The sequence below is a fragment of the Neovison vison genome, chromosome 3, assembly GCF_020171115.1.
Source record: "Neovison vison isolate M4711 chromosome 3, ASM_NN_V1, whole genome shotgun sequence".
NCBI classification, from domain to species: Eukaryota; Metazoa; Chordata; class Mammalia; order Carnivora; family Mustelidae; genus Neogale; species Neogale vison.
Genome location: NC_058093.1, coordinates 233,361,742 through 233,385,500, shown reverse-complemented (window position 1 = coordinate 233,385,500; position 23,759 = coordinate 233,361,742). Strand labels below are relative to the sequence as shown.

Sequence of the window (23,759 nt, the reverse complement as noted above, 5' to 3'; positions counted from 1 at the left end):
TATGGTGCTACAGTGAACTGCTATAGAGCAGATTTACCGACTCAGACATGATATAAGACAATTACCATGCATTTCGTCTCTTACAGGGAAAAGGATTTGCAGCGGGTTAATAGTACTTTTATTTCATTATCTAATGGTAAAAGTGTTTCATTGTGTGTGCAAGATGAATGCGTATTAGCGATGACAAATGGGGTCTTTCAACACGGTGCCGGGCCTCATCATACATATGTTAGATTAAAGAGTTCACCCTAGAAATACACTCTTGCATCTGCGTGTGTGTTTTTAATAAATCTGATTGCAGAAATTTATTGCATCACCGGATTTAGGAAATTATGGGGCTTGATTGCTGCAAATATAATCGGGTGATATATACAGAAATGCTCCTCGAGTTATGGTCCAGAAAAAAAGCCCATCTCGGGATGGTGCAAGAAAGCAGCAGACCACATAAACAGAGCATTTCTTGAATTATGCAAATGAAACCCATGACAACTCATGGTGAATTGTACTCCCCTTGTGAGACTGCCACCATTAAAGCGAAGAAAGCCAAGAGAGGGGTGATCAAATATACATGTAGAACCAGCAGACGCTGTCTGTGATGTGTGTGAGCTGGAGCGGCCCCCCTTCCATCCCTCACTCTTTTTTTTCCCCTCGACGGTACGTCCTGTAAAAACCTGGTCTGGCGCCTTCATTGCACATAAGCAGACAAGGCACCTTCCAATCCATTTCTTCTGAATCCAGGAGTCTTCAGTGAAATATTTCTTATACTTGAAGTGAACTTTAAATGATTTACTGCAGGATACACAAAAGGTCAGCTTGCTTCTTATTGGCACCTTCATTTTTCCAAAATCTACTGAAATTAAAAAGCCATCTATATCTTAAAAGGCGTATTTATGAACCCTTAAGTGTAAGTAAGTCATAGTTGGAACAGTTCCCACCTCTGATATATGAAAGCTGTCGACAGCACTTTCTTACACTATAATATGCCCATACAATATGCCGCACTTTACTATTTTGACACGGTTTGGAGATGTTTTCTACAGTTACTGACAAGCTTATGCCATCACTCCTTTGGAAATTTAAGAGGTGGGGCAGAGGGGTGGGGGAGAGAGTGGAAAAAAAAAAAAACCTCCACCCAACTTTATGGGAGATTATTGATCTTCCGATGAGCAAAAAAAGCTGTCCTGGATTTTTTTCAGTTGCATCCCGTTTTGTAAATTATTCATTTGTGCCAGGAGTCAATATCCTGTCTTTTCTCAGCTTTGTAAGTTAAGAAAACTTGTTCAGAATGCTGTTTTGTACGATGATGAAAAAGGAAAAGGAGGGGAAAAAAAATCTTTCTCTTTTCTCTCTCTCTCTCTCTCTCTCCCTTTTTTTTTTGTTTTTTTTGTTTTTTTGTTTTTTTGTTTCAGAAGGAGCTTAATTCCGTCGCTTCCGAGCTGTCTGCACGGCAGGAGGAGAGTGAACATTCTCATAAACATTTAATTGAACTCCGCCGGGAATTTAAGAAAAATGTACCTGAGGTACAGTATATTTGCTGTTATAGAATTAACTCAGTAGGAATGCAGATTTTTCTCTGTTCAAACTGTATTTTGGAAACTGTAGACATAAGTGACTAACAAGAAAAGAAGCTAATTAGCCACAAAGAGACATTACAGCCCCCAACCTTTGGGTGTTTCTTGGTATAGTGGCGCTCAGTGGTGCTATCTAAAGTGAGGGCAGGATGCTTCTCCTTTGAAGTCTTTGTTTCTGCAGGCTCCCTAAAACATCCACTACCCCCCGATATTCATCTCTAGTCAAATGCTTGGCCTTGACAGCAAAGACAGTTTGTCTAGGGTTCGTGATCTTATTTTCCTTTTCCATTGGTGTCGGGGAAGGACAGCTCTAGGCTCCTCCACCCTCTCTGGGCCTTCCCTCAGTCTCCTCTAAAACACCTCCCGCTGCCATAAAGAGGCCTTCTTCTTCCCCTTCACTTCTTGCTTTGCAGCTCCAGCCACCAACTCTGACTTTCCCAGCTGCCATAAGGGTGGTCCAGACAGAGCAGTCCTGTCCCCTTACCCCCATAGCAAGGGCCTCCCAACGGAAGAGACTAGAATGGGCATGTTTTTGTTCTTTACAGGAGTGAATGTGTTAATTCCTTTACTTTCTCTGTCAGGCCTCCTGTTGCTGCTCAGATCTTTAAAAAAAAAAAAAAAAAAGGATGAAATAAACACAAAGAGGAATAATAAAGCCTTCTGATTCCATGTAATGTTATCAAAGATGTGACACATCAGAGCCACTGGGTAACAGAGACCCTGACTGCCCCCAAAACCAACTTTGCTTCTCTGTGGTCAGCAGAGGTTAATAGTTGACCTCTCTGTCCTAACCTACTCGGGAGGCCTGGATCTTGGAGGAGGGTGGGGCAGCATTTGGCATTCTGAAAGTATCAGATATTGATTCCACTCTGCCTGTTAGAATCACCCAGGGGTCCTGCTGCCCTCTTCCTGATAGAGGAGGAGGCCATGGAAAGATGGAGAAGAGGCAGGCCAACCCAGGTATTGGGCTACATGAGCACAGAGTGGTCAAGTCTTCTAGCTGTGAAATTCTCCTCACAAGTCATAAGTACCTTCAGTTCTTCAAGGCAAGAGAGGGAAGCGGACTATAGCTAGAACTTGCCCATGGAGCAAGTATGGAAGGAATCTTAGGTTTGCGAGGTGAGGGAGGGTACACCTGGAGAAGGAGCAAGAGTCTCAGGTCCAAGTGTCTCCCATGTCACACCTTCAAAAAGGCCAATTCAAGTCCTGGGCTGGACTCCCCGAGCTAAGAAGGCATAGGTGATGGTGAGCACCCTTTGCTTCCTTCTTGGAACAGAGAACAATTTGGTATTTAAGCTGATTTTCTGCCCAGAAAGAGGGTGCCAGAAGCTTGGCCTCTGACTCTCCGTTCTGTGGGATGCACAGATGAAGCAGCCCTAGATCTTCGCAGACCTACGTGCCCTCACTCTGGTCAGCACAGATTCTCCATTTCATCCTCTTCCCCCAGGCCACATGGGAGCCCCCAGGTGATGAGGGAAATCCAGGCCAGGTTTTAAGCCTCTGAGTTCAGCTTACATAATTTTAATACTGCATAATTATGCAATTATGTAATTAGGAGGAATAAGTTTCCATTCCTATTATAGTCGCGCCTCTGAAAATTCTCTTTTTTGGAACTAGTCTCTCCTGATTGGGAGAGTCATGCCAAGGCTTTATTTAAGAACATCATCTGGCTGGTGCCCAACTCACCTCCTGCTGGCGCCTATGCTCAGCTTCCCTCCCAGGGGTGAAGCATACAGGATAGGGGGCTTCTAGAAATGGTCAGCATCGGCCCAAAGTCCTACCAACCCACCCCCACCCCCACCCCCACCCCAGGCCCTCAGATTTGAATTCCCTTGAGTGTGGTGTTATGCAGATAGCATATTTGGATTGCCTGTTGACCTGCATCCAAATTCCAGCTGAGCCACTCCCTCATTGGTGGACTTGAGCAAGCCAGCCTATCTCGGGACCTTGGTCTCCCCTTTCGGAAAATCAGGGGACAAGAGAGATGATTTCTGAGGCCCCTTCCAGCTGCAACGTTTCCTGAATGTGGACCAGAGGTTTAACCTGCTGATACGTTTTATTTGGTCTGTAAAGTCATTTGGGTTTTACAATAAGTTACCAACATTTGGCATCTCAGTAGATTTCACCCAAAACCCCAGATTTCTAGTATCTTTTGAGACTCTTTGGTGGATCTGGTCACACAGGGGCTCAATGCCCACATGGCGGTCACCAGCTAGAGCTGAGCAGCTGCTACCTCCATTACACGGTGCTTGGGGCTCTCCCGATCCTTGCCTCCCAGCCTGCCTCCCGTATGTCCATTCCCTGCACCCCAGCCTCTGTGGGCATTTGAGTTCACAACCCGGGACCTGGGTTTTCATGCATTTCCTTTTCCATGGCTCAGCACATGCACTCATAGCTCCTTGTGATCAAATCCACTAGATTCACACACTCTCCCTATGTCCCTCTTGAAGATCCCAAACATACCATCAGTATATCACCAGCTCCAAGGAGCCCTGGGGGACACTAATCAGTGAGGAGGGGTACCCAGGACCCAGAGGCGGGATCATTTTCAGGGACAGAAACACAACCTTATCTTGTAATGAAGAGATTTATTCTTTACCTGAACATATGTATTCTTGTGCCTATGTCTTCCTTCCCTGCTTCTCTCTACTGTCCCCTCTCCCCACGCTCTGGAGCCCCCCTCAACTCCTTCCACAGGGGTCTCTTGTGGGACGTGACTGAGAGCAGTCATGGAGTCACTCGTGGGTCTCAGGAAACTGAAGCATTTAGGGTTGGAATCTTGGTGACACTAGGTTCTAAAAGGCCTCCCTCATGCGTGCTGGGGAGAACTCACAGGAGACAACCAAGGGAGCCTTTGGGGCTGAGAACCTCATGGTCACTTGTGAAAGGCAGGAAGTTAGGGTCCAGAAACAGGAGACTCCCTTCTGAAGACAGCTCACTACCACAGAGTACATCAGACATTTACAGAGCCCCTCCTCTGAGCTGGGCACCAGGAGGGTGCCAGAAACTGCCCGTTCTGGAGAAGAAAGAGAGACAAGTACAGAAGTGATGTTGCTAAAATGTAAAATGGAGTCTTTGCCAGAGAAGGGCAGTTGGGTGGGGAAGCAGACAGAGATGGCTACCTGAAGGAGACAGCCCTGAGCAAATGTTTGAAGGACAGAAGGTTTTTATGAAGGGACTTTGGTGACATGCTGCTGGGTGTGGAGAGTCGAGCCCACCTCTTCAGCAAGTGTCAGTCGTAGAATGCACCACTAGTCCCATGAGCGCTTTGCGTAAAAAAACGTTCCCTGGTCAGATCTGTTTGGGAAGCACTCCTTCCTTACCCCCCTCTTCCGGAAGTTCCCAATGTGCATTATACTAAAGGCTCCAAAAAGTCCTGCAGGGAAGAAACTTGATGTTGGGCTTTATTTCCTAGGCTGATTTGGCTTGGCACCCTATGTGTGTGTACACGTGCGTGTGTCTATTTGTAGGTGTATATATGAGAAACCCTGAGGAAATCCCATGGAGCACACGTCCCACGGGATACCTTTGGGCAATGCTGGCCTGGGGGACAACAGTGCATTGCAAGCAGGGGCCACGGGGGTATCCCACCTGGCACTGTGGTGAACTCTTCGCTGATCTCTTTTTCAGGAAATCAGAGAGATGGTGGCTCCTGTATTAAAAAGCTTCCAAGCTGAGGTAAGACCCAAGGCCCATGGCATGCCACAGAAACATTCCCTGCTTCCCTTTCCTGTCCCCCCTGGAGTTGCCAGAGGAAGCCAGCAGCCTCTGGAAGCTTGGGAGAAACCTGCCCATCCCCACTGCAGACTCCACCCCATTCCTTCCAGATCAGCCAGTGGTGACTTGATGAGAAGGGGTTCTCTGTTCTATTGGATGGGATTCTGTGTCTGGTCCCAAGAAATCTCCCTCTCCCTAGACTTTGTCCAGCCTTACAGCAGCTCTGCTATATACAGTTTCCATGACCTTGAACAAACACCTCACCTTCCAGGCTTGGTTTCCCATTTTTAAAATCAAGAGGTTTGAAATCAGTGACTTTTGCTGTCCCCTGGCATTCTGCTTGGCTTTGATTCTCTAAAGTGGTCTTGCAGAGAAGTCCAAGTAGTTGCCAGCCCACCCTGAAATCCTCTCTACTGACCCACCATCTGAGTATAAAACCAACCCTACTGACCTTCTCTCCTGACAACGCATCGGTCCCTATTTCCTTCGGCAGTAGCTGGGCTGTCTTCAGCCGGTTATTTCTCTGGCCTTCCTAGAGCTCATGGGGCTGAACCTCCCCCCATCCTCTTGGCTTGACTTTGTGACCAGGATTCTGAAAATGTCCACTTGTCCTGCTGGCAAGGGAGGCAGGCGGGGAAGAGAATGGAGTTACACCAAGGCAGGGTAGTGCAAGAGGAAGCCATTTGTCAAATGTTCCATCTTCAGGGGGGCTCTTCTCAGTCTCCCTGGATTCAGGCAGGACCTGGGAAGGATTGGCCCTTCTCCGAGCTCTCCGGTGGAGATGCATTTTAAGTCTTTCGTCCGCCAAGCACCACATTACTTTAAATCTGTCTCTTTGGAACCGCGTAAGCGCATAAGGCAATATTAAAGTAAACAATAACTAGATTTACACAAATGTCGCTGATTTCCATATTTTTCATCCCTTCATTTTATTACTCAGTTGACTGATGTGCTTATTTATTTACAGGGCCATCCAGTATTGATTCATTTGGTTGTGAGGTGCCTGATCTGAAAGGGGACGGCGGCGGGCTGGGGCGGGAGCTGGGGGAACATATCAGAAAGACCAATATTGTTGGGAATTTGTTGTCATGGCTTTGTGTTTTTAAAAAAGAGGTTCCCATCTGCCAGGCCCTGGTCCCATGAGGGGCTCTCAGTACACAAGCCCTCTCAGGCAGCTGATCCCTCAGGGCAGCCCAGAGATAGGCACTGAGCATCACTTTCTCAGCTGTGCCCTTGCTTCGGCTGGTATGGACAGAGCTTCTCTTAGCCACTTAAAGCCTCAGTTTCCCTCTCTGTTCATGGGAATAAAGACACTCCTGATCTTTTTTGTGTTGTTTAAGGACTGAGAAATAATGTAATGCCTGGCACACAGAGAGCTGCCGGGCAGTAAAGAGCAGACTTCGGAGCCAACCTGGGATGAACCCTGCCTCTGCCGGTTCCTCACTGTTTGACCTTGGACAAGTTCCTTAGCCTCTCTGTTACTTTGTCTTCTTATCTGTAAAACTGGGTAATAATTCTATCTCCTTCATAGGGTCATGACTGAGGAAGAACAAAGTGCTTAGAACATTGCTTTATTTTAGTAGTCCTGGTTATTTTATTATTCCTGTTATCCATCACCTCCAGTGCCTCTGCTAGTCTTGGACTGGATTCTACCTCTTTCCTGAGTATGTGTTCAAGGCTTTTCTCCAAAAGAGGGGGTTTGCTATCCCTGAAGGAAACAGCCGTGACTTACATCACCTTTTCAATAGGAGAAAGAGTTCAGTGTTAACATTTGGATAATGATCCAGAGATTACCCCAGTGCCACGTGGCAGAAAGCACGTGCAAATCAGACTGAGACAGGCCCAGCCTGAATCTCAGTCCTGCTGCTTCCCTAGCTGTGTGGCTGGGGAGAGGTTCCTTAACCTCTCTGAGCTTCAGCTTTTCTCCTCTCACCAATGAAGTTAGCAGTAAGGATTCAAAGAACTAAGGGTAGAGGCAGTTGACACCGTGTCTGGCACACAGCTGGTATTCAGTAACTCACTGAGAGAGAGAAAGTTTTAGTGGGTCCGAAAGGGAAGACGAAGCTGAATTCTCATTTCCAAATATAGGTAGCATGTTGAATTCACTGTTTTAATAGCTGAGGATCTCCAAATAACTTCGTTAATTTTCTTAAGAGGGCTTTCCATCGTCCCTTTTATGTACCAAAAAGACTACATTTGTCTGGAGTTTTATTCCTGAAACCCCTGCTTTCTTGATGATCTATTGACTAATCCGTCGCAGCCGCCAGGTCCCTCCCCGTGCCTCAGGGGAGAAACGTCGCCAAAGAAAGGTGTTAATAAAAAGCATCTTCTTCGTCCAGAACAAACTGCTCACGCACAATCCGTTTATAATCCAAATTTGATTTTCATTTTAATTTTTTTAATGAGGGTTCATCCTTTATGCCGCTTCCCTCTCGCGATCCACCAGGCTCCAGGCTCAGAGCTGAGGATTCCCAAGTGGGCATTAATCACCTCCCAGGAATATTCCCTGAGGCAAACACCGTCTCAAGTCACATAAAGTAGCCCATAAAACGCCAGGGCTGAATATCGTATCCGTCATTTCTTTTTCCCCAGTGTGAGCCTCTTGTTGAAATATAACATGTTCAAGTTCATTCCTTAATTTCACTTCACCGGCCGTGGCGTATAAAGAATCTGGGCATCCTCTTTATCTCTTCATTCTGTATATGTGTGGCCTTTTTTTTCTTTCTCGTGTGTATGTGTGTGCATGTGCATGTGTGTGTTGCGCACTCACACTGGTGGGAGGGGTGCGGAGAGGAAGTGAATTTGCCCTGCTGTGAATCAAGGAAGGTTTTTCTCTCCGCCTTGATTGCTTAAAGGACAGTCTTGATTCCCCCTGTTCAGGGAAACAAAGACAGCCAGAGAAGGTGGCTTAATGGAGACAGCTTGAAATGGCCAAAGTTTGAATATCCTTGCGCGCAGAGAAAAGAGCAAGACGAAAGCCCCGCTAATTACAAAAGTTGCTTTATGAAAGATAATTCAAAGCAATAATTTAGCAAACATAATCAAGTCGCACAGATGGGGTTGTTGATGGATGGATTGCAACATGCAATTAGCAGCTCTCGCAGTTACATATCATTAACCCTCCGAGCACAAAAATTATTTTCTCATTATTAGTTGAAAAGGTAAAATTAAGCTGACTAGACAGTAAAGGAACAAACTACAATTAATTACCTTCATTTATTACAGTCATTATTTTAAACTTATTTTTACTTGGAGAGCGAGATGAAAACATCTAAATTAAAAGTTTTGTTATGCTAAACCAGAGGTGAAACTTTTCTAAGGAGTGTGTGTGCTGGCCCAGCCAGGAAGACAGCAGGGCCACTGCAAGGGTTTTTTTTTTTCTCTCTGCTTCCTTCTTCTTCCACCAGGAAGGGGATGTGGCCTGTGAGATAGAAGACACTTTGGTGGAGTCAGAGCAGACACATTAACCAGGGCCTGATGGAAACACTGCTGTTTGGGACCCACAGGGGCTGCTGCCTCCTCTGACCCCCCAGGGTCTGAGTCCCACCCAAACACTGACAAAGACGTGACGTTGGCAGGTGCCTTCACGTCTCTGAGCCACTGTTTCCTCATGACAGCTCCTAGGATTGCGTGAGTTCAGTGAGATCCTCTGTCAGGTGGCTGGCGAGTCATTGGTTCTCATCATGGGGGGGTGTGTTTGGTGGCACGGAGCCAAGATATGCTCTCTCTGTCCTCTCAGGACCCAAGGGAGTTTGTGCAGCATGACCACCCTCTCAGAGCTTAGAGATGAGACCGAGGTACCACTTATAAGAGACATACTCATCATCTGTTGAATCCCTGCAATCACTTATTCACTCAACAAACCTTCACATAATCCCTATTGCATACCAGGTGGTGTTCTAGGTGCTGGACACAGTGAAGGTCATGACCTGGCAGTCAACTAGATGCTTCTTGATGTGGGGGAAGGCAAGTATTTGTGTCAGTTCCAGAAGGGCCGCCTTTCTACTGGGCGCCTCACAGGTCCACTTAACAGATACTCCTGGAACATTTACTATGTGCCAGGCTGCAAGCGAAAGCTGTGGAAGGTCCAGAGATGGTGAGACACCATCGCTGCCCTTAAGGAGTGTCACTAGGGGTTCATTGAGTCCCTGTGATCGAAATAATGCCCAGTCATGTCAAGAGCTCATGGGAGGCCTCTTGATTTCCTCCCAGAGCTTCTGCTTCTTTGCTGAACCTCACACACTACCTCCCAGGCCCTGTGTAACTGCATTCTGTCCGGCATTCCCCCACAAGAGATGGAGCTTGGTTTCCATTCTTTGAATCTGGGCCTGATGGAGGTGACCCTCTGCCAGTAGCAGGTGGAGGCCTTCAGCAGACTGGTAGTGCTGTCTCTTGCGTCTTCCAGCCCCACCTGTATGTAGGCCCTGGGGGATGAGACTCCATATGCAGGAGAAAAGCTGGGAGCACCAAGGCCCCAGCACCAGTCAAGGAGCCGTGTTGGCCATCCAGCTCAGTGGAGCCATCAGGCAGTGCAGCTGTAGCAGCCACCTGGCTGTGACTGCCTGAGAGATGACAAGAGAACTGCCCAGCTGAGCCCCATCAACCCATAAAAGCATGAGAGATAATAAGAAGTAATTGCTCTGGGCCACTCCATTTTGGGGCGGCTGGTTACGCAGCAGTAGATCACCAGAATAGCCAGGATTCGCAGAGCGCCAAATTCTTTGCCCTCTTTCCCCTGATGCTCAGCTCTCTTCTGCTTCTCTCCTCTCCCCTCTCTCTTCCACCTTCTCCTCCCTTAGCCTTTTAGCAGATTTCAGCCTTCTCAAAACATTTCCCCCAGCACCAAGTTCTTTGGCATCCATCTCTGGAGAGCACAGCCTCCCCGCCCCCCCCCCCGCCCCTCCAATTCCAGAGGGAGAGGGCCGGTTGCTCCCAGAGCAAAGTGCCTCATGTTGCCCTGCAGACACCGAGGTGGGGAGGGTCAACAGTTTGGAAGATTCTGTCTCTTCTCCTTTGTATTTCTTCTGATGGGATTGAGGTACAACTCTGAGACAAACCCCAATGGCTAAAGGAGTCTAGAGCAGACCCAGTGGAAGGTTTGTGTATGGAGGAGCAGAGAGGTGGCTTTGAAATAGAGATTTGCAAGAAAGCAAAAGATGGAGTCTCCCTGCCTCCCCTGCAGCTCATGTGGGTGGCAAAATAGAGCACCGTGACGTCCAGCTTGATGGCTCTGCCTCTGTGGATGTTTGTTGGGTGAGTGGATAACTTAGTCAGTCAAGGAGCAAGTAAATATGTTTACCTGTAGTCCGGTCAGATATCCTCTACTATGTCATCTCTGAAGTTGGATGGGGACGCTTGTCCCCCGATTCACATGGGATCAGGGGTGCCACAATGGTCAGAGATACACGATATTATGACCTGCTGTAGTTCGAAGCTTTCCAGAATCTTCCCTGCAGGCCTCACCAAGGCCAAAGGTGCCAACACTGTCTCCCCTGAGTCCCTCTCATTTTGAGATGGGCACACAGCTGGAAATGCCTTCTTTTGCCCACATCGGCTTGCCGGGATCTTGTGGTTGATCAGACCTGGGCCACGATGCCCATGGTGTCACCTCCTGATATGGGTGACTCTAAAGCCTCATTGTCCACTGTTACCATTTAGTAAACAGCCAGCCTTGGCACTAAAGGAGAACCTTGCATTTGTTAGAGAAGTCTCTCCACGTGACTTTCCTTGCACATCGACTATATGCTGCACACTTTCTAATGGTTATGTCATGTGTTTTCCATAATATGTCTGTCAGGGAGAGGTTCTGTGATTATCCTCTTTTACGTTTGAGGAAACCAAGGGCTCACAGAGGAGGTAGCCAGCACCCATCCAGTGCCTTGGTCTGCACCCGCGGCAGGAGGGAAGCAAGGGAGCATGGATTCAGGCCCAGGAGGGTGGTGTAGGATGATGAAAGTCCTTAGGTCATTGGGTCCCACCACTGACAGGCCCCTGCCTGCCTCTCCCCTCAGCAAGCAGACAGCCTGACTCGTTCCTACCTCAGAGTGTTTGCATTTGCTGTTCTCTTTGCCTGATTGACTCCTTTCAAGTGTCAGATCCTCCAGGAATAAGGAAGCCCTCCCTAACCAGCTCCCCACCCCTGCCACTTTTCACAGCACAGCCCTTACACTTACCCAGCAGGACATTTCCAGGTGCCGGATCATTCAGGCCTTGGGGCTGCTTCCAGGGCTTTGGCTCTGACTTAGAATTGGGTGGGAGCCATAGGAGACTTTAGAGCAGACCAGATCAGACTCAGTTTTCCATAGGATCCTTCCCAACTGCTAATCAGGTGGCATGAGGTAGGGTGTGCTTGGCCTTTCAGAGATGACTGAGAGGAGGAGACTGTGCCCCTTGTACCCTCTACCTGAACCCCTCTTCACCGCCTCCATCCAGTGCCCAAAGCCTGAAATCATTGTTGGCTTGAAGGAACACCACCTGTTCCAGCCCCAAACACTGAGTATCTTTTTTCCCTCCCAGGCACTCAGGGGCAGGGAAGGAGGTCCTAACCCAGGACAAGATTCCAAGGAGGTCAATCCGTGTTCCTGCAGCCGAGCTGCCTGAGAAGGCATGGAGGGGTTCCTCACGGCTCAGCTCACCTAAGACAGACATGTCTCTGCCTGCCCGGGGCCACAATCCCCCAGCTGGCCCTACAAGCCATGTTGTAACTTGGTCCCTATGCTCTCCTCTTGTTCTGCATGTACCTGCCAGACTCCTGCCCTTCCCTTTGAGCTGAAATTTAATTACAGGGCCCCCCCTTTTTTTGGCCTTTTACATTGTTTGCTCTTCCAGCTACCTTTGCTGTCCTAATTCCCTTGCTCCCCAAACTACCCTTTGTCAAGAGGCTCCAAGCACTGGCATGACCATCGTTTGTAAGTGAGGTTTATTAGGGCCACAACTGACATTAGATGCATGTAGTCCTGACCAACCAGCAAGATCAGGAAGAAATGGCCTCACTAACCAGAACCCACTGAGAAAGAGAAGCACTGGCGGCATGTGTGGACTCTGGAGCCAGGTTGGCAATAACTTACTTCCTAGCTGTCTGCTTCCTGGCTGTGTGTCCCTGGGCAAGTCACTCAGTCTCTCTGGACCTCAGTTTTCTTGCTTTTCATGGAAATAATAATAATACCCACCTAATGGGACTGATGTGAGGGTTGAGCCGATACTTGAAAAGCCCCGGGCATAAAGCCCAGCACATAATGTGCGCTCCTTGAACATAAGTCGGCATTCCACCTGGGTGAGCTGAGACTTGTCATCACGTTTATTCTTCCCACAAGCCTCACGAGTAGGCTTCTGGTCTCACCCATTCCTCACATGAGGTCACTGAGGCTCAGCAGCCAGCAGATTTACTGAGCCCTTAGCAAAGTGTCTCATGCGTCCCTACCTGTCGGCAGCAGGTGAGAGAGGCGCTGCTGGTATCGGCCTCTCTTCCAGGTGAGACGTGGGTTGCTGGCCTGAGCTCACTCAGCTCTTCACCAGCAGGGCAGAGGATGGGAGAGGCAAACCTCAGCTTGAAGGTCTGAACAGAGGTCTGGGGCTGCAGGAAGCACTGAAGATACAAATTCTAGATTGAGGGCTAAAATTGGACACTTGCAGGTGGTTAGGACCGGGGAGGACCTCATTGCTCAGCCAGATGCATGCCTTTCAGTTGTGACCTCGCTGAGATTTTTCAGCTAGAATCCACTAGGGAAGCCTGACCCATAACGGGAGCTGGAATTCAAACCCAGATCTGCACACCCAGCCCAGAGTGTGGCATATAGTAATTGCTCAGTAAACAGGGTGTCACTTACAAGATGCAGTGAGGGCTTCTATCCCTCTCACTGCCCCCTGGCTCGCACACATGCACACACATTCCCTACCGTCTCCTCTTTGATGACTTAATAACCTTAATGGTGCAATCCTGCTTGGCTCCCATAACGAGTCTTGCCCCTTTGGCTTTACCCTGCCCAGCTTGGGGTAAAACTCAGAATGAACTAAACATCTTTCTGAATTTAATATTAAGAACCCGCCAAAGCGTCATTGAACCTGTCACGCTGCATTACAACCAAATTAAGAACCAGCAGCGATCCTCTTTCACTCGGTATCATATGCCTTATAAAGTAAATTATTAATGCTTTTTTCCCCCCAGTTAAGCAGTTATTTGCAGTTGTTCCGGGTATTTCTCATTAGAAATAACATCATCTAAAGAACGATATTGATTGATTTTTTTTAATCTTGGAATCATGGACGTGAACCACATATTTATATGACATTCCCTTTAACTAGAATTCTCATGCTTTATTTTTATATTATTGATCTTTTTGACACGAATTGCTTTTTGGCCTTGTGCAAACGTTGTAAGCTTTCCGCCTGCAGAGGAATGGGTCGGCGTCTGGGCCGGGCTGGGAAGAGTGATCGCTCCAGCGGCGTGGTGGTAACATTCCCGCACATTTAACAACAATTAGTCTATGCTGACGCCATGGTAGGCTTTCGTGTATGAAAATTTACAAGCCTTTTAATGGACTGCATTATGGAAGGCCATGCAGGGCCAGTCGGTGGGGAGATGAGGCCGCCGGGCACGCATCCATCTTGTGGCACTGTCAGCCAGTGTCTCTTAGCACTCACATCTGCCCGGGGTTGGGGAATGGCAGGGAGCAAAGCAGAAGCTGCCACAACAGAAAGCCCACAATGCCATCATGGGACGTGTGGCCATTCCCATGGTCATTCATGCGTCCATCCAGTAGATGTTTGTTGAGCACCTACTATGTGCCAGGCACCTACTATGTGTCCCAACATGAGGTGGGGAGCATTAGTATTCACTCATGTTCAAGAGATAGTTGAGCACTTGCTGTGTGCCAGGAACTGTGCCAAGTCCTGACAGTGAGAGGGTGAACACCAATTACTTAATCATCGGGCGCCCTTGGATATAAGCTGAGAGATGCACAGACCTAGGTTCAAATCTGTCCTTTGGCAGGGTTTTCAGTGAACCTCAGTTTCCCTGGCTATAAAATAGGGGTAGTAATAAATATAAAATAGGGATCCTCCCAGGGATCCATGCAGATAAAGAACTCGGTGTGGTGTGAACCTCCCAGAGGCGGGACCGTAGAATCATGATTATTTGGTATCGCTGCTCTCCATCCAGCACCCCTGGAACACATATGCACACCCCTGCTTCCCTTTTCAGTTCCATTGAGAACTTCACTCTCCAGCAGACATTTATTTGGCCCCTACTGTTTACCAGAGTGAGTGCCTGGCTCTAGGGATATGGCAATGAGCACCCCAGATCCTATTCCTGTCTTCATGGCACTCAGAGCCTAGTGGGAGAGACAGATGGACACACGCCCCTCAGTACCACTGCCAGTCATGGCTATGATTGAGTTTCACGTGGCTAGGATGTGGGATGGGAGAGATTAAACCAGACCACTCATTCCCTTGTTCCAAAACTATTTCTTGAGCCTCTACTGTGTCCAGACCCTATTGAGGGCCCCTACTGTGGGGCAGGGAACAAGAGAGACAGGGCCTCTGGCCCTGGGGCACTCAGAGTACACTGGGGGACATGGCACATTTACATCTTGCACATAAATTATTTGAAAGGCAGTATGTGCAACAGTTAGGAGCAGCTCTGGAGCCGGACACCTGGGTTCAAATCCCTGCCATGCTACTTGCATGGCAAATGACCTGGAGCAAGTTATTTTTCTCTCTGTGTGCCTTGATTTCTTCATCTGTAAATGGGACTCATACATACCTTATAAGGTAAGCATGAGGCTCAGAGGAGGTTATAGATAAAAGGCTTAAAGCAATGACTGGTGCAAAGAAAACTGAGAGCCATGTCAGAGGCTAAGCGCTGACCATGGCTATGACAATATTCTGAATCTGAAATCCTCCAGCAGTGTATTAACTAATGACAGATGAGCTGAATGCTGCCAAGGCAAATACAGTTGCACCCAGAATGGCCCCAATCCTGCCTTCCCTTTGATCTAGCAGAGAGGCGTGACCCCCTAGGGTTGTTGCCAAGGTGGAGCCCCTAAAGTGTCATCCCCAGATTTAGGTACTGGAGAAGGAACCTTCCTGGATGTGGGTATCCTCCATGAGGCGAGCCCTGCAAGAGGCCCTCAAGCATCCAGTATCACAGTCTGCCCCTCCCTGTGCCCTGAGCATCAGGAATGAGACCCAGAGAGGTTAAGAAACCCACCTAGGGTCACACAGCCAAGGAAAGGAAAGGCCTGGATGCAGCTTCGAGTCCATCTAATCCCCATACCCAGAGTGGCCTCAATCAGGCAGTTGATGAAGGCAAGGGCACTGGACTTGGGGTCTCAAAAAAAACCGAGTCCAAGTCCCACCAATGCTCGTTGGCTCTGTGGTCTTGGGCATGTCACTTCACCAGCCTCAGTCTTCTGCTCTGTAAAATGGTTCTTGTAACTCCGTTCACTGTGTTTACTAGAGGGGTGGTGGGAGAGAGACAGGCAGATTGCCACGTGGTCACCAGGCAGAAAGGAAACCTTTCCCTCTGACTGACCAGCAGCATCTTTCCTTCTAAGGCTTTGCCACTCAAAGTGTGGTCTGTGGGCCAGCAGCATCCACATCCCCTGGGAGTTCAGTGAAAAGGCAGTCTCAGCCTCCCACCTTTTCCAGATCTCCTGACTCAGAATCTATCCTTGAACCAAGTCCTCTGGTGTGATTCATAGGCACGCTGGAGTTTGAGATGCTCAGCCTTAGACCAGCCCACTGGCTTTCAACCCTGGCTGCCCAAAGGAATCTCCTGACAGCTTTTAAAAAAAAAAAAAAAAAACGAGATCTGGGAGTCATCCCAGAGTGGCTGGCATTCTTGGTCTGGTATGAGTGTTGGGCATCAGGATTTTTTTTTTATCATGTTATGTTAGTCACCATACAGTACATCGTCAGTGTTGATGTAGGGTCTGTGATTCACCTTTTGCATATAACACACAATGCTCCGTGCAATACGTGCCCTCCTTAATACCCATCACCGGGCCAACCCATCCTCCACCCCTCCCCTCTAAGACCCTCAGTCGGTTTCTTGGAGTCCACAGTCTGTCATGGTTCATCTCCCCCTGTGATTCCCATCCCTTCATTTTTCCCTTCCTTCTCTTAATGTCCTCCATGCTATTCCTTATGTTCCACAAATAAGTGAAACCATATGACAGTTGTCTTTCCCTGCTTGACTTATTTCACTCAGCATAATCTCTTCCAGTTCAATCCATGTTGATGCAAATGGTGGGTATTCGTCCTTTCTGATGGCTGAGTAATGTTCCATTGTATATATGGACCACATCTTCTTTATCCCTTCGTCTGTTGAAGGATAACAGGGCTCTTTCCACAGTTTGGCTATTGTGACATTGCTGCTATGAAAATCAGAGTTTTAAAAGTTTCTGCTTGTGATTCTAATGTTTGAGGAGCTCTGCCCTAGAGGCTCCCCATCTATTGAAGGAGGCTGTCAGGGAAAATAACCAGGGCATGCTTGTCAATGCTGAACAATGGCACGGGGTGAGTGACTTGTGTCATCTGCCACTTTCCATGGTGTAAATCCTCTCAGCATGGAATTGGGAAGAGCTGCACCACTCACCATGCAGACATAATAGATGTGAGTAGCCTCAAAGCACAGAGACAAGTGAAATGCAGTCAAATAATTACGAAGTAATGAGTACTGAATATGTATTAACTTTTTTTTCCAATTTTTGCGGCAAAATGCACATAACTTATAATTGACCATATTACTGCTTTTAAAAGTACAGTTCAGTGACGTTAAATACATTCACACTGTTGTGCAACCATAGTCACATCCATTTCCAGAACTCTTTTCATCTTCCCAAACTAAAACTTTGTACCCATTAAACAAGAATTCCCCATTCCCCATGGCTGGCAACCAACACTCGTTTCTGGATCTCACTTTGACGACTATAAGTAATTCGTATAAGTGGAATCAGACAGTTGTTGTCTTTATGTGGTTGGCTAATTTCATTCAGCAAAATGTCCTCAAGATTCATCCATTTGTAGTATCGTTATTTTTAATATAAATTATTTATTATAATTATAGGTTCACTTGATTTAATTTTTAATAATGGCTGTGTTTAACAACCAGCTTGCAAAATTCCTGAAAATTTAACACTCGGCTTTTGCACGCTGCTACAGGGCAGCCTCCAGCACAGGACCAGAAGTAATCCCTGTACTAAGTAAGAACAAGGCAGGCTTTAGGACGGAGGTCAGCAAACGATGGCCCTTGGGCCAAAGACTGCTTGTATAAATAAAGTTTTATAGGAACACATCCCTGCTCATTCATTTATGTGTCATCTATAGCTGTTTTCATATCACAAGAGCAGAGTTCAAGAGCTGCAACAAAACCTTTGTGGCCTGCAAAGCCGAAGATATTTATTATCTGACCCTTTACTGGAGAAGTTTGCTGACCCCTGGTTTTAGGTGTATAGGGAGTAGAAGAGATTGAATCGACTTATTCATTCATTTGTTTACTCAGCAAATATTTGCAGAACGGTTCTGTATGCCAGGCACTGTTCTAGGCACAGGCTCAAATAAGACAAAGTCCATTCCCTCCCAGAGGTGACCTTCTGGGAGATGACAGTCATAATTCAGACACTCACAAAGCAAGTAAATATAGTATAATTAACATCTGCAGCAGGGGCTGTGATGGGGAGCTCCATGGGGCTATGAGAGCCTCCTGAGTTGTCAGGGAGGGCTTCTAGGAGGAAATGACCTGTGAATTAAAGCAAGAGTAGGAACATTTGAGTGTGGCTAAAACCCCAGGAAGGGAAGAATGGCATTCTGGGTAAAAAGAACAATATATGCAAATGCCCTGAGGTGGGAGGGAAGTGAGACCTTTAGGGCTAAAAGCCAGGAGAGGTATCCTGAGTCCCTAGGCCCTCACCTGTGCCCTGGCATCTGTCCACCCCCAGATCCACCTTGCCAAGCACAGCATCACCTTAAATCAGGCTCACCTTGGCATGTTGGTATTCATTGCCTCTCTACCCTCAAAGGCCATTTCCTAAAGTCTCTCCACTCTCTTCCCTCCTGGCCCTAGAGCCCGCACTGCAGCAGACGAAGTTCTCATAATTATTTTCTCCCTGAGGTTTATAAACTCCTGCCCTATAATAAAATTATTCCCAGCACAAGCACAAAATAACAATTAAAATAAATAAAACCAAATACTAGTGGGGACCAACAAAGATTAAGATTAGCCAAATCCTATGTCCTAGAACCAAGCAGAGACCCTGCCCTGAAACACAGAGGTGGGGCCAAGGGGCAGGAGGGTATTTCCATTTCTTCTGGGTACCACATTCCATGCTGGTTGTCTGATATCTGGGATGTTGTGGAATAGTCTAGGAAATTCTAAAGTAGAGATTATTGCTTTTCTTTATAAGGAAGCAACAGTCTCAAAGAGGTTGAGACCTCAAGATCATCTAGCCATCGAGAAGAGCTGGGATTTGAACCCATGTGTGTCAGCATGAGTCCTAGTAGGCTCATTCTATGGAAACATCAAACACGACTGGAGTTTATTTCTCACATCACGATCTAGTGCTGGTTGATAGGGGGAAGGTGACTCACCATAGTCATTCAGGGACCCAGGCATGTCCTATCTTCCAGCTCTGTCCTCCACTGTGTTCCAGAGTCCCCTTCATTTGATTGATACAGGGGGGAAAAGGAAAACATGGTTGATCTCTTGGGAGGTTCTCAAGGTCCAGGCCTGGAAGTGGCCACATCATTTTTGCCCACATTCCTTTGTCCAAATCTCAATTACAAGGCCATGTCCAATTTCGAGGGAGGCTGAAACAATAGTCTAACATGGTATGCCCAAGAAGGGGAGAAAAACTCAGGGTTATGTGAGCGCATAACCCTGTCTGCTACCCTACGGACTCCCTGCTTGAGAAAGTACCCCCCTCCTTAGCTGCTGGGGAACGGGATGGGGCCCAGAACACAGAGTTTTGTCCACAGCAGGAGCAGTACATTTGGGACAGATGATTAGGAAATGGAATTCAAGGGTCTTCCAAATCTGGGGGTAGGGGGGCAGAAAAGCAAGAGCAAGGAATGAGTTCAATAATTTGGCAGGTGTTATAAAGCCCCTACTGTGTGTCCTGCTCTGCACTGGACTGGCAAAGGCAAGAAATGAGTTCTGTCCAACAAGAAGGCCAAGCCACTCCTGAGGAGCCCACATTCACAGTGCACTAGGAAAGGAAGTAGGAGGAAAACGTCCTATGTGTGCCATGGAGAAAGTGATGACTTTGTAGGCAGGCAATAGGGAAGACTTCCTGGAGGAGGGGAAGTTGCGCTCAGGTGAGGAAAACAGATAGGACGGAGCACGGAGAGGAGAATGAGGTGTGGCGGTGAAGAGCACAGGCCTTGGCGTCAGCCAACATGGGTTCGAGCCCCAGCTGGATCACTAGAGAGGTGATCTCAAGCAACTCACTTCCTCTCGTTCCAAACTCTAGTTTCCTCATCGGTAAATTGGTGCCCACCGTAGAGGTTTGCCATGAGGATGAAATGAGATGGTCATTTAGCGACGGTGCCACTGAACCTCTCTGGAGCTATGATCCATGGGCATCAGGGAAGAAGACAAGGCTAGAGAAGACATTCGAGTACGACAGAGGGGCCCTGAGTGCTGGGCTTAGTCCACACTTCACCTTCTGGGCAGAGGAGGGGTTGCAGAGTTCCTTTTGGTGTATGAGGACAGCAGCACCAGAAGCCTTTTCTAGAAAGATCCCTCTGGAGGTATGTGGCATGGAGGGGGTTGACTCAAGAAGCAAAATCTGGAGCAGTTGAGACCTACAGCAATAGTGGTGTCCTGTCCTGAGGCAGGGGCAGAAGAGTGGCAGACAAGACAAGGCTGGTATGAAAGAGCTTGGAGGTGGGGCCCAGACTTAACGTGGCAGATGGAGATCTAGGGCCTGGGTCTCAGGCCCCAGAGGACAACAGGACATGACAGCATAGCAGAAGAGCCAGAGGCAGAGCTGGTTTTGGGAAAACAATCCCAGTTGGTTTGAACACCCAGCCAGGTACTCCTGGACTCAACCTGGCTCTGCCTTTCACCAGCTGTGTGACCTTGAGCAAGTCATCTGCCCTCCCTGAGCCTTAGCTTCTTCATCTGGAAAACAAGGATAATATTATCCCTCCCTAATAGGGTTGTTATTGAAGGAATCTGTAAGATTATGCCTAGCACATAGTAGGTGCTCATGAAATGGTCCTTGTCCTCACCATCATTTTTCCTATTGAGTCAGACCAAAACTAGGTTAAGAAAGGGCAGGTGCTGAACCAGTGGGTTCCTCAGACACTCTGCAGGCTGTGAGGATACTATTACTAATAACAACATCAGCAACCAAAGTAGCAGCCAAACCCTCCTGAGTGCTCTGTATATGCCAGGCATTCTTCCAGAACCTCTAAAAGTATTGGCCTTTAACAGAATCGCTGCAACCCTCTGGGATAGGGGTTGTTACTGTGCCTGTCATAGAGATGAGCAAACTGAGGCATGAAGGTCAAACAACTAGGAGATTGGGTGAAGAGCCCAGGAGCTTCTGTTTGGGAGGTCAGCTCTGCCTGGGAGGTAAATAAGTCTACAATGGGCCCTACTCTGGGCCCCAAGGAGTGCCAGGCCCAGCTCTTAACCTCATGCCCTGAGACGGGAGAGAGAGTCTCAAAGAACCCAAAGGACTAGTGGCTACAGCCTTATTCACATTGGTTCAAGAGAAAAGCCCAGAACATTTTATTTTGTGTGTGTGAGACCTGGGTTCAAATTCTGATCTGTCACTTGTGGAGGATCTTTGAGTCATAAAAAGATTTTTTTTAAGTCTCTCTGCTTTAATTTTCTTTTCTATAATAATTACAAAGATAAATACCAAATAATTGCCAAAAAACACATTGCCTTCTAAAAGCAGCAAAAACTCTTCCAGCATCCAAAACAAAGGAAGGTCACTGTATTCATCCCCATCTGCAGATAGCTTGACTCTGAGTTATCCTGGACAGAGAACTGTTGTGCAGGGTTTCTAAGCCTTTGCACATTCTGTTCCCTTCCCCAGAATGCTTTTCCTCCATAAGCTCCCAGCAAATCCTTGCTTGTCCTTCAAGGCTCCACCCAAATGTGACCTTGACTGAGCCGTCCTAGTCCTCCAGGTCCCTATCTTCACCTGTGCCCCGTGGGCCTTTCTGCCATCCCCTCTGGAAGAGGTTCTTTTAATGGGCAGGGATGAGGTTTTGACATCTCTGCCTCTTCTGAAAATTTGCTATCACAGAATCCAGCCCCACTGTTTTCCAAATTAATTTATCCAGTGCTCTCTGCCAGCAGCCCACGTGAGCTCTTAAGAAGGCAGACAACACATGGTATGCCTCTCTGCTTGTAACCCTCCAGTAACTTCCACTGGAGCCCAGAATGAAATCCAGACCTCTGACCAATGAGGCGCTTGGTCCCCCAGCCTCCACCTTATCTCTCACCCTGTTCCCCTTCCCTCTTTGCATCCTTTATGCACGTTCTTGAACACTTGCCCTCCCCACCCCAGAGACTTTGCACCTGCTCTTCCCTCTACTTGATGCTCTCACTCCACCAATTTTGTCCACTTCATGCAGGGATTCTTGACCTTGGCACATTGGGCATTTTGGACCAGGTAATTCTGTGTTGTGAGGGCCATTCTATGCGTTATGGGATGCAGAGTAGCATCCCTGGCCTGGACCCACTAGATGCCAGAAGGACCTCCCTCTGCAGTTGGACAGCCAAAATGCCTGCAGACAGCGCAATTGCTGAGAACCACTGACCTAATACCTACGCGTCTTCCAGATTGCTGTCCAGATGTCACTTTCTCGGGAGGGGCTCTATGATCTCCCCAATTTTAATCACACTTCCTTGTTCCTTACACTCACAGCATCCTTCACAATATTTAGCATGGTTTATAAATATATATATTTCTAATTATTCAAATAATGTTTGTCCCTCCCACTTAACCAAAGTAAAGAGGGAGCGCTTTGTCGACTATTATGTTCCCAGGTCCTACACAGAGCCTGACACACAGTGGGTGCTACATGAATATTTATTCCATGAATGCTGACATATAGAGAGATTGGCAAACATGACCATGGTGGTTTCCCTGTCCCAGGCAGCATTCTAAGCACTTTACAGATACCAATTCATTATTCCTTATGACCACCTTATGGTAGATGTTATTATTGTAATTTTACAAATGAGCGAAATAAAGTACAGAGAGGTTAGGTAACTTGCCCAAGGTCACACAGCTCAGAGGGAGCAGAAGAAAGATTTGCACTCGGGCAGTCTGGCTCCAGAGTCCTTTACTTCAACCATTATTTAGTAAGCATCTACTGTGTGCCATGCCATGGGGATACAGCAATAAATAAGAGGTACATAGCCCACAAATACACTATAAAATATATATATACACAGGTATCCCTCTCAGTTCCAGAAAGGTGGCTCTGTTTACAGGTACAGACACTCAAGCGCAGAGATGCTGAGATGCTGAGCAAGGTCTCACAGCCAGTTGGCAGCCAAACACCTCTCTTTATTCCAGGCTTTACGTGCTTCCTACTACACCCTGTGTCCACAGGGTAGGGACACTTTGACAATTTAACCAGTCAATTATAATAATATTTTTCTCCTGGAATGTTTAAACAAAAAAAAAAAGTTGGCTTGCCAAGGTATAATCATGGCTCAGAGGCCAACCTGACATTAGTTATTAATTAGGCCATTATGCATTCCACAGTGATAATTGCTTTGCTGCAAAGTCACCAAGCATGAAACGGACCCAGCACAGAAACGCAATCTATCAATCTGAGAAGTCGCAGCCCAGTTGCGTTCTCTCACCTTGAGTCGGGTGTACGCCATAGCGGGAAACAAAAAGAAATTAATGATACATCGATAGGCAATAGCAAGCCAGACCCTTCCCAGTCCCGCCCCAGGAGATCACATGCCTGGGCGCGGGGACAGCATCTAAGTGAAGTTTATCAGCGAAAATGGCCATTTCTCTCTGATCTAGACGGTAGAAATCTGTTTATCTCCTTTCCCTTTTTTTTTCACCTTGTTATTTAGGAGGAGAGGAAAAAAGCCATCTCTCAGCCATCTGTTTGCCTTGCCTGTTGCTTTTTGTAATGAGTAGGGTGGGGGAACAGCAACACCGGGGATCCTGGCCCATCAGGAGCCATCCACTACCTCCGTCTGTGTTCTGTTTCCATCTAAGTTCTGTCCCAGGCCTGAGCAGGGGAGAGGAGAACCCCAGCTCCACCCAAATTTTGGAGTGGGAGGTGTCCATGTGGAGGGGAGCTGGGAGGCCTGTTTTAAGAGAAAACCTTGGATTGAAAAACAAAACAAAACAAACAAACATCCACTGAAGCTAGCCTTCACAAAGAGAATTTATTACTGCCTTAATTGTGATGATATTTATGGGGCATCTGTTGTACACCAGGCACATATTTGTGCCACTGAATCCTCCTAGCAGTCCT

The 23,759-nt window shown here is 47.5% G+C and overlaps 1 protein-coding gene across 2 annotated transcripts in view; it reads left to right on the top strand.

The window, feature by feature from the left end:
* Positions 1–23,759, top strand: part of CUX2 (cut like homeobox 2) — a 258,612-nt gene that overhangs the window by 157,850 nt on the left and 77,003 nt on the right. The window contains exons 2-3 of one of the 2 annotated variants that reach the window (XM_044244277.1): positions 1,410–1,520; positions 5,202–5,249. The exons of the other annotated variant lie outside the window; for it this stretch is intronic. Of the exons in view, the coding sequence (XP_044100212.1) occupies positions 1,410–1,520; positions 5,202–5,249 (159 nt within the window). The remainder of the gene's footprint in view (positions 1–1,409; positions 1,521–5,201; positions 5,250–23,759) is intronic. 2 annotated transcript variants of the gene reach the window in all.